The sequence below is a fragment of the Muntiacus reevesi genome, chromosome 4 (assembly GCF_963930625.1).
Source record: "Muntiacus reevesi chromosome 4, mMunRee1.1, whole genome shotgun sequence".
NCBI classification, from domain to species: Eukaryota; Metazoa; Chordata; class Mammalia; order Artiodactyla; family Cervidae; genus Muntiacus; species Muntiacus reevesi.
The window spans coordinates 150,756,180-150,774,513 of NC_089252.1; the positions used below are offsets into that span (position 1 = coordinate 150,756,180).

The window sequence follows — 18,334 nt, forward strand, 5'->3', positions numbered from 1 at the left end:
CATGACAAGAGAAGTCAAAGCAGTGAGACGCCTGCACACTGCAACTAGAGAACAGCCTCCACTTGCTACAATTAGAGAAAGCCCACATGCAGCATCAAAGACCCAGTACAGCCAAAAATCAGTAAATTAAATAAATTTATAAGAAAAAAGAAGTAATTTCTAAAAAACATAAAAACATTGGTTTTACCAGTTTTGCCATTGAAACCCTGATGCAATCAGAGCTGCTCTAGGCTCACATCTGTAGGGCTGAATGAAGCATTCCTCAGGGGGCCAAAAGTTCAAAGATATTCCTCTCGTCAAACCTCCTTTCTTTTTCAAAGTATTGCCTTAAAATACTGGAGTATTTCCTAAGGGTAACAGTCTTGTCAGAGGCTGGGCTGCATTATCTAAGAAAAATTTTTTTTCCATTTCACTTAGTTATTATGCTCATGACAAAAGAGATGTATCATCCAAAGCAGTAAGTGTTCTATAATGAGTCTTCTTTTACTAAAACAGTCTAAAGACCTGGGAAATAATTTGATGTCTAAGCAGCTTTTCAGCATGGTAACAAGGAAGAGAGAGAGGTTACCTCCATGTACAGTTATCCTGAGTAAAATATCCATAGAGAAAGCAAGCCACTCCCACGATGGCTGCCAGGAGAAGCATCTGAGTGTAATAGCCCAGCCAGGCAAAATAGATCCCGATCTTCTCTCCATAATATTTCCTGAAGGAAGACAGAAGTTATTTTCAGAGGAGACATATGATCAGTCTGCAGCTTTATCCTCATATTAATTTCTGATTCTAAATAAAGGGGGCTTTAAACTTAAACCTCTGACTGAATGCACATTTAAAAACATATCCATTCTCATAGCAGGCCCCCAGTTCTACTGTGAAATAAGACGTAGTTTACATATTATGGAAGTACTGACCACTGGTTAACCTGCTGCAGCAAAGTAAACTAGAGTAACACAAAGAGGGGAAATTGCTAAATATGGAGCAGACTGAGGATATTATCATCACTCTTTATAAAGACTGGCAGATAAGGTAAGTTTCCCCAAAGATTATTCTTGACATTTATGAAACGAAAGAATTCAATTACCTGTTTTTGCTTTATTTTGAGAACTTTCTTGGAGCAAATGCAATGTAAAATCACAACTAATAAGAAAATGCCAATAATAATAATAACTATGAGTGGACTATCTCTCTGACCAAACTATTTATAAAATTCCTTTTGAGAATGGGAAAGGGTAGGATGGATATGATTGAGTAATCTACTGTCCCGTATTCTTTGCATGTAGCATTTCTATTTTTCCTAAGTTTTAAAAACTCTTCAATGTTTTTAAATTAATCTGGAGTAAATGGAAGAGAACAGGTAGTCAAAATAAAAAAAGAGGCAGGGCATGAAACAGGGCCAGATTGTTCCTGAAAGGGAGACAAATACAGAGAAAGGGTTTAGGGGTGAGGACAAGGCAGTAAGAAGGCTGTTTGCAATTCTGGCGTATAACTTTCCTTGACTCACTTTTCACTTCTGGCTCAGCAGTACAGAGCCAGAACAACCTGGTTCCGTACAACCTGTGGACTGGTACAACCTGTAGATTGACTTGGCTCTGAGGCCTCTAGGAGACTGCTGGCTCAGTCTGACATTGAGCTGAGCTCGATGGGCTTAGCCCCGTGGGGACTGAGCTCTCAGAACAGCCTGGAGTCTGGAAGACTTCACAGAGGAACATCCCTGAGTGGGACCAGCACTCACAGGGTAGTTCTGAGACCAGCTCCCTGGTCAGAGGTCTGGGCGTGGGCCACATCCATGGGGAAAAGGAAGGGCTGAGACCGAGAAAGAATCACGAACTGGGAGAAATGCAGTGTGTCCATTCCGATGTGACCGGGGCTTTGTAGTCTGGCTCATGGGTGGCAGGCAAATGACAGCTCAGGAGATGGTGTCTGGGAGAGAAAATCCTGGCAGTGGGTTTGAGACATTTTGGACTCTTGGCTGTTAGGCTTTTTGTAATACATTCCTATCAAACATCTGCCCTGGAAATGCCACAGTTAAAACTGGAAAGAATGCTAGAAGTTGCCCACTCCAACTGCCCAATAGTAAAAACACCCTGCAAGAGGGCTGGTCACTCTACTTGGTTATTTATAGTGACACGGCCTTCAGTACTTCCCAAGGCACCCTTGTTACACTGCTTAGACAAGAAGCTGAGAAAGAATTTTTGAATCCTAAACAGAAAGCCTGTCTCCTGAGTTCTCATTGAAAGGCTGGGGAAAATGAGGATCCCTTCAAATGTAATATCCTCTGATCACTATCTTTCTCTGCCCCAAACATCCCAATCCTTAACACCAATTTTTAAAAATTCAGCTTTGATTTAAAACAAAAATCAAAGCTATAACTATACAGTCAATAGAGTCAGTTCTAGAACACTAGGTATGAAAAGAAGCAGCCCTCAAGAACCGCTCCCATTTCCTGGCGAGAAGTAACCACTTTCACTTCTTATAGCTGAGTCTTGGAATATTTACTTCCACTTCTGTAAATAATATACGTGTAGTGTAGTTGATTGACTTCTCAGTTTTACATATCACCTCCTAATGCTTTACTCTGGAAGACGAGAATTAAGCTCTCCTTCAACCCCCGTCTCATCTACACACCCATGCCTCCTTTCCTGCATCCTCTTGACATAGTTACAATATAATTTTGGTTAGAGTAATAGCCTTGCTTTGCATTAGCAAGATGCCATAAAGACTGTTCACAGCTGCATCAAGTCGTCTGCGATGCTTACTTTTTCTTTTCTGAGCAATATTTGTTTTCTCTGGAGTTAATAATTGTCTTGGTGGTTCACTGTTTAGTTTTCTGTGTACTTAGCAACAATTCAACCCCAGACTTTCCCTTCAGGTGTAACTTTCTCACTGCTTTCCAACACATGAGTCAGTCTATCAATTTCATCTCCTTGAATGAAACTCTTCAGTCTCCTGCCACCTGGATGAATGACTTGCTAGTAGTCCTGCCACAGAGCTGTTACCTGGGCTCTCCATGCCCCTCTTATTTATTGAACCCATGTATTTCTCTTTCTGGGTGGAGTACCTCTGTACTTCCTCCATTACTTTGCACATTTAAATTATGAAAATTTCCTCACACCAAATGAAGAATTTGGCCATATATGGGACAGTGAGTTAAAAAAAAAAAATCACCTTTCTTGGCAATATGAAATTGTTGCTCTCTTTTCTTGTACCTTGAAGTGTTGGTGTTGAGAAATGCAAAGCTATTCTGAGTCTAGCTCCTTCGTATGAAGCCTGATTTTCTTTCTGGAAGCTTGCAGGACCTTCTGTCTGCTCCAGTGTTTGAGAAGTCACATTTCAGTGACTTGATGGCTCCCTGTCCATTCTCCAAGCTGGGTGCTCTGCATGCTCTGTCCACACAGAGACTCGGGGTGCTCAGTTCTTCAATAGTTCAGATACTTGTCTTGAAATATTTCTCTCATTTCCTCCTTACATTTTCTCAGGCCTTGTTTTGAGCAATCCTATTATTTGTTCATTGCACATCTTGGAGTGATTTTTAAATTTTTATCTCTTTCCCTGTGTCTTTATATTTTGACTCCATTGTTTGGTACAATTTCTTCAACATCATTTTTTAATACTACTGTTGGGTTTTTTCCCCTATTCTGCTCATTTTTTATTCCTAAGAGCTACATGTTACTCTCAGAATGATCCTTTCTTTACTTTTCTTTAAACTAGAACCCTGTTTTTGTATTGTGGATATCATGGATTCTCTTAGCACTCTGAGCGAGTGTTACAGGAAACTTGCTTTTTTTTTTTTCTGTGCAAGGTCTATTTCTTCTAGGTGTTCTTTCCAGTTTGCTTGACTTGCTTTTTGGGAAAGAGTTCATTTTCCCTCTGCTAATCCCTGGGAACCAGAGAGGAAGGTGTAACATCCTGAGTGCTCAAGGGGTTACTAACGGGAAGTGTCAACTACAAATTGGCACTTGCCACTGGCACTTGCCATCTCCCTCTACAAGGATTAAATCATGCAGCTGCTGATGTTCAATAGCCCCTGAATGGTGCTCAGGGTAGGCAGCAGAAATAAGGCACTCTGTGCTCTAAGAAAAACTGGCAGAACAGGTCTTCAGATAGTTAAATCTTTTCAGAAGCTGATTTTATGAGCTCAATTCTTATATCTCCTCATATCTAGAAAAGCACTAAAATTCTTCATGGTGAAGGCAGTTCCTCATGACAAGCAGAAACCTTCTGCAAAAAAAAAAATGTGCTTGATTGCATGTACTCCCCCTTCATCAAAATCACATATATATTGACCTCTCCCCTGGCCTCTCTGGAGCAGTTTCTCAGAGCTGAGATGCTATCTCTGGGCTCATTTTACCCCAAATAAAACTTAATTCACAACGCTCATGTACATTTCTTTTTTAAGTTTACAGAAGCAACAAAGGGGATAGGTGGACCAGGGGCAGGGAATAGTTAAATGTATTTTCCTTAGCAAACGATACTTAAAATCTTGGGGAAATTGTTTGCTTCATAGAACCCCTGCCCCCAAACAAAAACCCATAAAGAATGATTAAAAAGCCATCAAACCAACCACTCTGCCAACAGATGCTATAGGTTTAATACAATATGAAAATAATGGAAGAGAACCCTCATGTAAATATCAGCTTCAAATACTGACATGTATACAAACATCCTTTTTCAAAATTTTATTCTACAGGATAGCTGAGTTAATGAGAGAAACTGCCTCTTTATGATTCAAATTCAACTAGTAAATAAAGGAAGAAATCATACTCTAGTACTTTGGCCACCTGATGTGAAGAGCCGACTCACTGGAAAAGACCCTGATGCTGGGAAAGATTGAGGGCAGGAGGAGAAGGGGGCGACAGGATGAGATGGCTGGAATCACCGACTTGGTGGACATGAATCTGAGCAAACTCTGGGCGATAGCGCAGAGGGTAGCCTGGCATGCTGAGGTCCATGGGGTTGGAAAGAGTAGGACACAACTTAATGACTGAACAACAAGAAATGACCAAATAAAATAAAATCCCTTAGGAAATGATGAATCTAGACAACATTCATTAATGGCTGCTATCATTACAGAAAAGACAGACAACTGGGCATTATATACCTTATACTATATGAAACTCACACAAGTGTTCTGTGCAAAGTTCAATCTCAATCAGATCAAGCTTTTAGATGAGGATCAAATGACTTTGCTAAAGCAAATACACAGGACAGAGAAACAAGTAACACCACAGGGGAAAATGAAATCAGCCAGATAGAAAACAGAGAAACAATTACAAGGAAAACAAGAAAGAAAATGGAAAATTATAGATTAGAAGCTATTTGAGAGATGTTACTTGCAACATCTGGACCTTGTTTGGATACTGATTACAACCAAAAAACTGTTAAAAACTGTATTTTTATGACGTCAGGAAAACATGAATACTGATTATTCTACAACTTTAAACAAAAGGAGTATTCTGGTTGTATTTAAAAGAGAGCTTGTCATTCTATTAATGAAATGTTATGCTATTTGGAGTGTTCTTCAAAATGACCCAGTAGGAGTTAGAGAAAAAGATGAAACAACGGTGACAATGAGTTTATAATGTTTGGAGATGGGCGACAGACATAGGCCAGCTTGCTGTACTATTTATTCTCTCTACTATTGTATGTATTTAAGATTTCCCTTGTGCTCAGTCATGTCCGACTCTTTGTGGCCCCATGGACTGCAGCTTGCCAGGCTCCTCTGTCTATGAAAATTTCCAGGCAAGAATATTGGAGCGGGTTGCCACTTCCTACTCCTGGGAATCTTCCTGACCCAGGGTTCAAACCCATATCTCTTTCGTCTCCTGCAGTGGTAGGTGTAATCTTTACCACTAGCACCACCTGGGGGGGTCGCCCAACATTTCCCTTAATAAAATGTGAAACAAAATGAAAATTCTTCAGTGTTTTAAAATTCTCACTTTTAAGGTTAAGAGGTTTTCCCCAAGTTCAGGTGGAGAGGCCATGAGACATCATAGGAAGAACAGGCACATGGTTCTGGGCCCACAAGGGGCTGCCTTGGCCCTCCTCCTCTTCTCCTCATCCCACATAGCCAATCCACAACCATGTCTTGTCAACCTGACTCCCCAGACACATTCCATGTTTGCCCCCAGGATCTCTCATCTGGTTTGTGCTAAGAGCCTCTTACCGGCTTTCCCTGTTTCCTGCCTCCCCCATCACTTAGTTTCCACAGTATCTTTGCAAAATGTGAGTGAGATAAAATTACTCGAATGGTTAAAATGTTACAGCAGCTTTTCACTGCACTTGTCTACACACTCCTTTCCATGTTCCCGATGCCTTTTTAACCTTGAGTCTCACCTTTCTCTTTCCCCTTAGCACTGGTTTTCACTGTTTCCTCAAGCTTAACAAGTGGTTTTGTGCCTTGAGGCCACTATACTAGTGGCCTCTCTTCCTGATATGACTTTTTCCCAGATCCTTAAAGTACTGGGCTTTTTTTTTTTTAACACTAGACAAATCTCAGCTTACATGCCACTTACTCAAAGATAACTTTCTTGACTCACTTTCTTCCCCACTTCCCAATTCCTCTCCATCTCATCACTGTGTCATTTTCTTCATTTCACTCAGAAACTTTGTTTACTTATTTACATGCTTAGTTGTTCTTGATCTGTTTTTTCTCCAACAGCCTTGCCCAAACAACGTAAGTTTCTGGAGAGCAGCCGACACTGGTGCTTTGAGAAGATGCATGCTGGACATTATGTTCACATGCTGTTGGAAATGGTACCCAATAGAAGATACAGACAGGAAAGCAGTGAAAACTGGCAACTCTTATCACGGCTCAACTCGTAAAGAATCCATCTGCAATTCAGGAGACCCAGGTTCGATCTCTGCATCAGGAAGAACCCCTGGAGAAGGAAATGGCTACCCACTCCAGAATTCTTGCCTGGGAAATCCCATGGACAGAGGAGCCTGGCAGCCTACAGTCCATGGGGTCACAAGTCAGACACAATTTAGCAACTAAACCAACATCATACAATTTAAGCTAAATCTAACATTTACTCCTGTTTAATGAAGAATTTGGTGGGTCTTTGGTCCCAATTTCTGGGAGGTAACCTCATATGCCTTGGAATTTCCCAAGATACGATTGACTTTGTTATTCACGGTAGACCTTAAATAGTTTGTGTTAATGAGATGATTCAGGATGTGGACTGGCCAGGCCAGAAAGACCAATCACATGATTGGAACCATGTGATATTATAGGACCCACTGGGAGAAAAAGGGGTTGGAGATCGAGCCATGTGGGCAGTGACTCAATCAATCATGCCGAGTAATGCTGCTGCTAAGTCTCTTCAGTCATGTCCGATTCTGTGCGACTCCATGGACGGCAGCCCACCAGGCTCCCCTGTCCCTGGGATTCTCAAGGCAAGAACACTGGAGTGGGTTGCCATTTCCTTCTCCAATGCATGCAAGTGAAAAGTGAAAGTGAATTCTCTCAGTTGAGTCCGACTCTTAGCGACCCCACGGACTGCAGCCTACTAGGCTCTTCCATCCATGGGATTCTCCAGGCAAGAGTACTGGAGTGGGTTGACATTGCCTTCTCTGGCCTAGTAATGAGGCCCCAATAGAAATTCTGGGCAACAAAACTCATAGCCTCAGTGAGCTTCCTTGGTTGGCAATACTCTTAGAGGACTGTCATGCTTAGAAACCGCAAGAGCAACCCTGAGTCCTTCCCACTGGACTGCTCACTACAGCAACTCACCTGATAAGATCCAAGGGCTGCTTTTTGTATATGCTTCGGGGATGCGCCCACTCCCTGTACAGAAGGTACCGCTCATTGGGGCAGCTGAGGTCCTCCGATGGGCTGCTGAAGTTACACTGGCAAGATGCAGCAAAGAAACAAGCATCACAATCTGTATATGTTTGTGTTTGCGTGTTCTGTTGGTTAAATCTGGCCCTAACACTTCACAGTCATTTGTAAATAAGGGGTCTCATTTGCTGGAAGGGGTGGAAATACCATGTAGTTCTTAGTAATTCTCAACTAATACCAACACTCAATACCAATGCCTGGACGGCCATTTGTGAATGTGGGTGGAAAGGAATGCTCTGATGTTACAATCCCAGGGGACCACCGCAGGTACCTGGTGAGAACCCCGAGGATACTTAATGTACTATAAGTGGACCAGCTCTAAATAATGAAAACTTTCCCAAACTCTCATGGCAGAGGAATATCTGGCAGCCCAGCCCCCTCCTTAGACACCCAGAGCAACCAGCTGGTTAGTGATGGGGTCAGTTCTAAAACCCATGTTTTCTTGTCCCTCAATTCAGCAGTTATTCTGTGAAAATACAGAATATAAACAACAAAAAAGCCTGATGTGATGTTACACATTTAGCTTATTCAAGAAGCCAAACTTCCTGCCTCTGCTTAAATGCAATGCCTCTTCTTCCCACCTGACTCACTTTCCTTCCCTCATACTAGAACCAGAATCACCTGCTCCACCACTTGCTAGCTGGATGACCTTGTGAAAGTCAGTTAGTCTCTCCATTCATCAATTTCCTCATCAATAAAATGGGGATAGTAATACTACTCACCTCAAAGAGTTGTTAAGATGATCAATTCATCCACAGCAATGTGCAAAGTCCCTGGCATATAATAACTACTGACAGATGTTATTATCAACCAGAAAATTATTAATATTAAAACTTTAACATGAGTCCTGACCTCTACTTGCTTGCCTTCCAAATACCTCATGAAATCATCCCTTAGCCTGGACGTGGGACCAGTGCAATTATAGGAAGCTTTAGTGGAAAAGAACTGGGTCGATGTCTACTGAATACTACAGAATTTTGACATCCCATACTAATAATCATGACAGCTATTTGCAAGTGTACCCAAGTTCATGTCATGCTCACAGCTAATCTTGTTGGTGCACAAATATAAAACACATGGACTGTCAGGTTGGACTGCTCTGTTGGGTATTTGAGTCAGGAAACTCCTTCTCCCTCCAGCTCCCGGTTCTCTGTGCATGTGTATCAAGGAGCATGCATGCTGTCCTAGTTTTATTATCTTACACAGTACATTTCAATATTGCCTTCATCCACAAATACATGTACTTTATAGTAGCAAATATCAATCAGTCTTTGCTTTCTTTGGCCTTTCAGTTCAGTCGCTCAGTCATGTCCGACTCTGTGTCCCCATGGACTGCAGCAGGCCAAGCCTCCCTGTCCATCACCAACTCCCAGAGTTTACTCAAACTCATGTCCATTGAGTTGGTGATGCCATCTAACCATCTTAACCTCTCTTGTCCCCTTCTCCTCTCGCCTTCAATCTTTCCCAGCATCAGGGTCTTTACAAATGAGTCAGTTCTTCGCATCAGGTGGCCAAAGTACTGGAGTTTCAGCTTCAGCATCAGTCCTTCCAATGAATATTCAGGACTGATTTCCTTTAGGATGGACCGGCTGGATCTCCTTCCTGTCCAAGGGACCCTCAAGAGTTTTCTCCAATACCACAATTCAAAAGCATCAATTCTTTAGCTCTCAGCTTTCTTTATAGTTCAACTCTCACGTCCATACATGACTACTGGAAAAACCATAGCTTTGACTAGATGGACCTTTGTTGGCAAAGTAATGTCTCTGCTTTTTAATATGCTATCTAGGTTGGTCATAGCTTTTCTTCCAAGGAGCAAGTGTCTTTTAATTTCATGGCTGCAGTCACCATCTGCAGTTGATTTTGGAGCCCCCCAAAATAAAGTCTGCCACTGTTTTCACTGTTTTCCCATCTATTTGCTATGAAGTGATGGGACCAGATGCCATGATCTTAGTTTTCTGAATGCTGAGCTTATTTTAAGCCAACTTTTTCACTCTGCTCTTTCACTTTCATCAAGAGGTTCTTTAGTTCCTCTTCACTTTCTGCCATAAGGGTGGTGTCATCTGCACATGTGAGGTTATTGATATTTTTCCCAGCAATCTTGATTCCAGCTTGTGCTTCATCCAGTTCAGCATTACTCATGAGGTACTCTTTGGCCTTAGAGATCCAGATAAACTGATAGTGAATATAACAAAGTAACAGAGCAATATAAAACAGGATTTTATTTATTTTAATGATAGAATTTATTTAAGGAGTTTAGGTAAAATATCCTTGCAATTACAGAATCATTAAGGTTCTACAGCAGTCACATTTTAAAATTTTCATTTCATGAGTGATCTTATCAGCTAGAGAAGTGCTCTCGAATTTGAGGAGTTGCTGTCATCTCAGTACGCAGTCCTTAAAACATGTCAACACTCTGCTGTGTTGCCATCCTGACAAGAACCCTGACAGATGCCTTTTTAGAAGCCCTGAGATATTGCAGGACACAGTTTGAAAATGATTCTTTCAGAGGAGAAAATGCCTACCTCTATTACAGAAAATGATAAATGAAATGGTCTAATGTATATTTTTCTTCCAAAGAACTAATACTTTTCTGGTTGACAATAATATCTGTCAGTAATTATGAAAACAGCTGACAGATATATAGTACTTATTATATGCCAAGAACTGTTCTAACATCCATGTGGATGAACTGATCCTCATAACAACTCTACTGAGATAGGTACTATTATAATCCCCAATTTACTGACAAGGAAATTGATGAACGGAGAGGTTAAGTGACTTTCACAAGATCCTTCAGCTAGAAAGGTGTTTGAGTCTGAGTCTATCTTAATTGGTCCACACATTAAGTCTGGGAAATGCGGTCTATTCATTCATTCACTTAATTAAGCGGTGTTCCTTGTGCCTGGGATTCAGAAGTAAACAATACAACATGATTCCTGCCCTAAATGAACTTACAATCTTGCAATATGTCCTCTTCATTTTACCAAGGAAGAAACAAGGTCAAGAAGATTAGCCTTTCCCTAACACTAGAACACATTTTAGATATTTTATTTCATTTTTGCCATTTGACTTACATCATGGAGAGGGAAAGCTGCCTTGTAGATGCCAGAGCTTACGAGTTTGTTAATCCCAAACTTTTTAACATTGTCCCTTACTTGGTACATTATCCGAGAAAGAATGAAGTAAACCTAAAAAAGATTCCAAAATAGAGTGTGTAGTTTATACATTGTAACTAGCCAATCATTGCTTACTGTCCTAACAGGAATCTGTAGGTGTATTACTTTTCTTTCTTTCTTTTTTTTTTTTGGCAGCTTTAAAACCCAAACCAAACCAACCAAATTAAACCACTAATTATTCAACAGTAGGTTCTAGATCACCCCAAGACAGCAGCTAAATTGGGTTTAGACTTACAATGCGGCTTCTGGTGGCTGGATTGAAGAATGTGTCTCTATCTTGAATGTAAAAGTCATTCATGCGGTTCTTCTCAAAGGGGGCAGTGAAAAACTCTTGCTCTGGCTTGATGATACTTTCATCCACTTGGAGGACTTTGGTAAACCAATTGAAATTATCAAAGGCTGAGGACCGGGTTTTCAGATCATTGGGTTTCAGAGGCAGTTTGATGTGCATTATCTCTGCATAGGTACATAGCACCTCCCATGGGGCATGTACTTTTACAAATACGAGCTTGTCATCCACAAGCTATATTGAAAGAATAAGCATACAAACCGGGAAATCAAATCAACTATTGATATTTTCACAAATTTAAGACAGATTATTCTTATGTTGCATAGTTCTTTCATAAAATCACCAATATTTTAGATGAAGAAAAGCAAAGGTGTTAATTACTAGTCCAAATTAGTAACTAAACATAAAAACACTATATTGTAGTGTTATTGTAATGACAAGTTTTAAAATTTCTTAAACCGAGAAGGCGGCTGTTTAATTTATTATATATCTGTTCAACATCATTATGTGATCATTAAAAAGGATTTAAAAGAACTATATTTATTAACATAGAAATGCATTTACTATATGATAAAGAGAGAAAAGCAAACTTTAGAACTGTGAACTGATAATTTCTTTTTTGGAAGGGAAAAATGTATACATTTGAGCAAAAGAAAATATTTAGAAGGAAAAGATTATTTATGGATAAAGTACAGATGATTTTCAATTCCACTATTCTTACATTTTCTAATTTTGGGGGGGTAAACTATCATTTGTATTATATAAAAATCTTTAACAAGGTTCTTGAATAAATACATTCATACATAGAGTTATTATTACATTCTTTAGATATTAAAAAGGATCCACGGTTTTTCAGCAACAAACATATATTCTATAATGCAGATTTTGATTGACTCCCATCACAGCCTGCAGTTAAGGCGTGGCTGGGGTTGCATGTTTCAAATGCCTTTCCAGCATTCCGAGTGACGTGCTAGTTCCCAGGAGCACCAGTCAGCTGACAGCTGGGAAGGGTCTGACACTTACGGATCTGGTTGCTTCTAGCTGCAGACCATCACAGATGAGGTTAGATTCGTATGCTTGTCTTTTTCTCTGCCAAAAGAAATTGGAAATGTGTTAGGCCTTCAGTTTTACCAAGGGGGGAAAAAAAAAGAGCTGTGTGTTTTTTTATTAAAAAAAAAAAAATCAAACCAATTTGAACTGAATGAAGAGACACATTTGCTCAAAACAGCACAGAAGCAATGAAGGTGCTCTGTCAGTTGGTGACATGTGGGTTTAGACTCCTCAGAGGCAATGCGGTGGAGAATAATTGGATTCTCTTGGGACTCTGGAGGACCCTTAGTTGTCCTGTAGGTTTCTGGCCACTTGAGGTACATAAAAGTCTCCACCTTTGGCACAATTTCAAAGACTTTTTTCTGGCTTATGAGAGATTGTGTACACAAGTGGAGTTTTTGGAGTCCCACTCACCCATGGAATATACCAGAGTTACAGTCCAGATCTGACATTCGAGATTATTAAAATTTTGTTTCTACATCAGACATTCAAATAGTTTGGTTTTGGATGTATATATTTCATCTTTGCATGCCTTGACCCATTTAAATAAAACAACACACAATTTTGGTAAAATGTAAGAAATTTTTCTCTTTGTAAGACTGAAATGTTAGTGAAGCTATAAAACAAACACCTAAATCTACAAAATGAATTAATTGATAATATATCTGACCATGTTACAGAGCCATTTATATGAACCACATGGTGAAACATATCTCAACTAAGATGTCAAACACAGAGGAAGTAAAGGAAGAATATATTTCTGCAAAAAAAAAAAAAAAAAAAAAAAACACACACACACAAAAAAAGAAACCACATAAAATATAACTAGAATTTCCATCTTTAGTAATCACAGGAGGTGAATTAGACCAATTCTCCCACTGACGACAACTAAAAATGCTGCACTAAAATCAGGTTTTCACTTTAGCAGTTAACAAGATAGAGAGGAATCACTGAGTCAATGTTCTGTATCTAGTGGGTTGGGCAGTCAGGCCACGGTGCCCACGGAGTCCGGGTCATGCTTTGCCCACTGTGGACGGGCAGAGAGGGAGCTCAGCTGCTGTGCCACGCACAGTGTCTAGAACACAGAAAGCACCTAATAAATGTAAAGTGGATGCTGCATGTAAAAATATCCAAGGTGAAAAAAATCCACCTGGCATTTGACTTAATGTGAGTGCCAGTGGAATCCCTAATGTACTTTGTGGAAGTATGAGAAACAGAATATTGCTTTTATTTTCACATATTTAATAAAGTTATATAGTATTAATACTTACTGTGCCAGACACTCTTCTAAGAGTTTTACAAATATAACATGCTTGTTACAACCTGAGCACAAAAGAGTCACTTAGAGAAAAACAGCAAGTGCTATAAACGAATAAGCCAAGCTTACCTAGGAGACTCCAGTGAGATGAGAGCTAGGGGGTGAGATGGGGGTGTGGAGGTACAGCTTTCCCACTGCTCCCAGCAGGCGGCTGCCCGCTCTGCCCACCTTCCACCCCCGATCGCTGCAATGCACTCTGCTATGATTCCAGTCTTCTCTTCCCCTCATTCACCATCTGCCCACCTCCGCTGGGAAGGTGGTTCAGACCCACTCTGCTTGGTACCCAAGCAGTATGTCTTCACCTTAGACTCGAACCCTCACACTTCAATTCCTGCATGGCAGCCCAAGCATTGCTCCAGGTGGAGTCTTTCTTTACTATTGTGTAAAAGCATTTCTGGTCTTTCCAGCCACATATGACAGAGTACTCAGCAGCAGTACACTCCCAGTACGTGTTTGTTTTAAGAATATACTCAATAAACATCACTTTGTTCTACAAACATTTCCTGAGAGCACTCTTCAAAGTGATGAAGATTCGAAGAGGAGTTTGAAATGGTCTGCTGCAGAGGATCTACAAACTCAGCGTCCAGGGATCGAGGACTCTGTCCAATCCAGAAGGCCTGGAACACTCATTCATGGGTCTAAGGCACGGTAATGGACACCCGTCATTCCACATGGCGTCATTCTATATGACCCAGCATTTCGATTCCCGCCACAGTCCACGTCCCCCGCAGCAGGTAAAAACAGACACACCTATTCCTTGTCTCCCATGAGTTCAGCTACTGGCAAGTGAGTAGCTGTTAAGCAAACCACTTAAGACTCTAACCAGAAGCTGGAGATGCAAAGAAGTCAGGCCAAGCAGAACCCCTCCGGGGGCGGCTAGGAGAGTGGGTGCCAGTGACAGCAGCAGCAGAGGCCTCAGCAGGAGCTTTCAGGGAGCATGGCTGGTCAGAAGTGACCAGAGGCAGTTCTGGACCCTGGGGAGCAACCACGCTTTGTCCCAGACCAGCTGTGAGATGGAATTTGGAGCGCTGCCTCTGGCTGCACTCTCTCCAGGTTCATTTGTCTGAGTCTGCCAATGAATCTGTGAACTCCCTAATATTCTTTACCAATAGACTCTTTGTTCCTTCGTCTGCTTAAACTAGAGCTCATTTCTGCTACTTGCCAGCAAGAATCCTAGTAGAGTAATAACTATGAACTAGGGAAAACCTGTTAGCCTAAAACCGAAGTCACTGTGCAGTAAAGAGGGGTGTTCTCCGCAGACCAGACGCTCTGACTTCCTCTCTTTCTGGGGAGATGCCTCAACCTGAGGTTGTACAAATGGCGACCCAGCTTGTCACACTAGAAGGTCATAAGCAGAATTCAACTGTCTTCTGTCTCCTTGAGGAGTCAGGTAGCAATAATTTCAGTTAGGACGTGGAAGCTCAGGCTCAAGGCTTTTAGCTCTTCTGAACAAATGTCCTTCTAGTTAGATGACTAGGTTGTTGTTCAGTCGCTCAGTCGTGTCTGACTCTTTGCGACCCCATGGACTGCAGCACTCCAGGCTTCCCTGTTCTTCACTATGTCCCAGAGTTTGCTCTAACTCATGTCCATTGAGTCAATGATGCCATTCAACCGTCTCATCCTCTGCCATCCCTTCTCCTCCTGCCCTCAATCTTTCCCAGCATCAGGGTCTTTTCCAGTGAGTCAGCTCTTCCTATCAGGTGGCTGAAGTATTGGAGCTTCAGCATCAGTCCTTCCAATGAATATTCAGACTGATTTCCTTTATTTTATTTTTTTTTAATTTATTTTTTTATTTTTCAGTGGGTTTTGTCATACATTGATATGAATCAGCCATAGAGCTACACGAATTCCCCATCCTGGTCTCCCATCCCACCTCCCTCTCCACCCGATTCCTCTGGATCCCCCCAGCCCAATAGGCTCGAGCACTTGACTCATGCCTCCCACCTGGGCTGGTAGTCTGTTTCACCACAGATAATATACATACTGTTCTTTCGAAACATCCCACCCTCCCCTTCTCCCACAGTACCACTTCTGGGCATACACACTGAGGAATCCAGATCTGAAAGAGACACGTGCACCCCAATGTTCATTGCAGCACTGTGTATAATAGCTAGGACATGGAAGCAACCTAGATGCCCATCAGCAGATGAATGGATAAGGAAGCTGTGGTACATTTACACCATGGAATATTACTCAGCCGTTAAAAAGAATTCATTTGAATCAGTTCTAATGAGATGGATGAAACTGGAGCCCATTATACAGAGTGAGGTGAGCCAGGAAGATAAAGAACATTACAGTATACTAATGCATATATGCGGAATTTAGAAAGATGGTAACGATGGCCCTATATGCAAGGCAGAAGAAGAGACGCAGAAGTACGGAACAGACTTTTGATTTCCTTTAGGATGGGCTGGTCTGATCTCCTTGCAGTCCAAGGGGTTCTCAAGAGTCTTCTCCAGCAATACAGTTTCTAGAAGGCTAGGAGAATCAGTTAAAAGGGCATCTTCTCCCATGGCTTAATGGGTGTGTGAACAATGAAGTGATGGTAATAAGAAACCACATAACTGTGTTAACTGGTCTCATAAAATTCCACGGTTCCCATCAAAGGCAAACCGTGATGCACAGCTGTCTCCTTTCTGGCCCCCCTCCTCCACTAGGGAGTGGCTCCAAACTTTGAAGGTGCTCCTTGCATTCGACACTTCACTCCCAGACTCTTAAGTACTGTGGCCTCCTTCCTCCTTCCTCAGACAAACGCAGCCACTCACAAAAGTTCCTGTGCGTGTCACCTGTCTTAGGAGGACACCATCTTTCTCCTGGGTATCAGGAGATCACACCTTTTTCCTGTTTTTCCTGAGTTTGCTTTGGCAATACCTTCTCTTCTTTTCAGTCCTTTATATTCATTGCTCTTATTCAGCAAACCAACACCTTAAATGTTTCCTTTCTTAAAGAATATGAAATCCTGCCTCAGGCCTGGCTGCTCTTTGATTACCATTCCTGTCCCTAAGGATGTCTGTCTTTTAATTTTGATATCCTCAGCACTTAGAATGGGCCTAAAGTGGAATAAACAAGCAATAGATGTCTGATGAAAGAAGGAATGAGTGGATGGTGCGTGGATGGCTACCAGTTTTGTGGGAATTGACTGAGAAATGTAGTGTAGCAACCAGGCGCCTCTTTCCTGAGCTCCTTCTCCCCCACAGTGCTCCAAGAACTTTTACTTAAGGGCATTACAGGACATGATGGAGAAGGAGAGATATAGTTTAATTCTGGAACGTGCTAGCACCAAATAGCTCCAGGGTACCCAGAGTACGAAGATATCTCTTGATCCCCTGGGAGTCTGAATTACCAGATGACAAAAGGGGGCCAGCTCAGAGAATCTGCAAAGAACCAGCCCCACGAGAGGGCAGTTCAATCATTACACATACCAAACACAAACTACTCCTGTCTTGGCTGTATCCTCTGCATCAGCCATGACCGTGACAGGCAGCATAGTGCAAACTAGACATGGTTAGATTCCGAGTCAAAATTTAAATCCTGGTCCTGCCAGCTGCTAGCTCTGTGATGTTGGGCAAATCAACTCTGCAAGTATCAGTGGCTTCGTCTCAAAGGTGGAAGAAACAGCTTCATGAGTATAAAGTCCTCAGCATAAGAAGTCCTCTCTACCTTGTAAGCCTCAGAGGCTCACCTCTTTTATTTAATGTCAAACATCATAACAAAAGTAAGCAACCCTAATCATTTAGCTTCCACAATGTGCACCCAGTGACATCTTAATCCCTCCAACGGGATACTAATGACAATATTTTACCAGAACTCCAGGAACTGGATCTTAAATCTGAGTCATTTAGCTCACTCTCCTCTTGACTCTTTAACACTACATTGTCCTGGTCCTCAGATTACCTTCTTTGATATATACTAGATGTATCCTTCTGGACTTCCCTGGTGGCTCAGATGATAAAAGCATCTGCCTATACTGCGGGAGACCTGGGTTCGATCCCTGGGTCAGGAAGATCCCCCTGGAGAAGGAAATAGCAACCCACCCCAGTACTCTTGCCTGGAAAATCCCATGAATGGATGGAGGAGCCTGGCAGGCTACAGTCCATGGGGTCGCAAAGAGTCAAACACGACTGGGTGACTTCACTTTCATATATCCTTTTCACTCTCTGAAGAAAGAATTAATATTGCTAAAATGGTCATACTACTTAAAGTAACCTACAGATTGAATGTACTCTCTATCAAAATACCCATGATGATTTTCACAGAACAAATAATTCTGAAATTTATATGGAAGCACAAATGACCCAGAGTCGCCAAAGCAATCCTGGGAAAAAAATAACAAGACTGGAGGTATAACCCTTCTAGACTTCAAACTATACTACAAAACTACACTAATCAAAAAAAAAAAAAAAAAAACAAAAACAAAACAAAAAACCAAGGTATCAGCTCAGAAACAGATACAGAGATCAACAGAACAGAATATACAGCCCAGAAATAAACCCACTCATTTATGGTCAATTAATCTATGATAAAGGAGACAGAAATATACAATGGAGAAGAGAGTGTCTTCAATAAGTGGTGCTGGAAAAGCTGAACAGCTCCATGCAAAACAATGACATTAGAACATTCCCTCATACCATATACAAAAATTAAAAAATGGTTTAAAGACCAAT

At 41.4% G+C, this 18,334-nt stretch overlaps 1 protein-coding gene across 2 annotated transcripts in view; it reads right to left on the reverse strand.

Annotated features, from left to right (window-relative positions):
• Nucleotides 1–18,334, reverse strand: part of ANO6 (anoctamin 6) — a 230,399-nt gene that overhangs the window by 61,980 nt on the left and 150,085 nt on the right. For both annotated transcript variants that reach the window (XM_065934572.1, XM_065934571.1), the window contains 5 exons: nt 12,326–12,391; nt 11,249–11,536; nt 10,912–11,025; nt 7,730–7,845; nt 569–703 (listed from right to left, as the gene is read on the reverse strand). In XM_065934572.1, the coding sequence (XP_065790644.1) occupies nt 569–703; nt 7,730–7,845; nt 10,912–11,025; nt 11,249–11,536; nt 12,326–12,391 (719 nt within the window). The remainder of the gene's footprint in view (nt 1–568; nt 704–7,729; nt 7,846–10,911; nt 11,026–11,248; nt 11,537–12,325; nt 12,392–18,334) is intronic.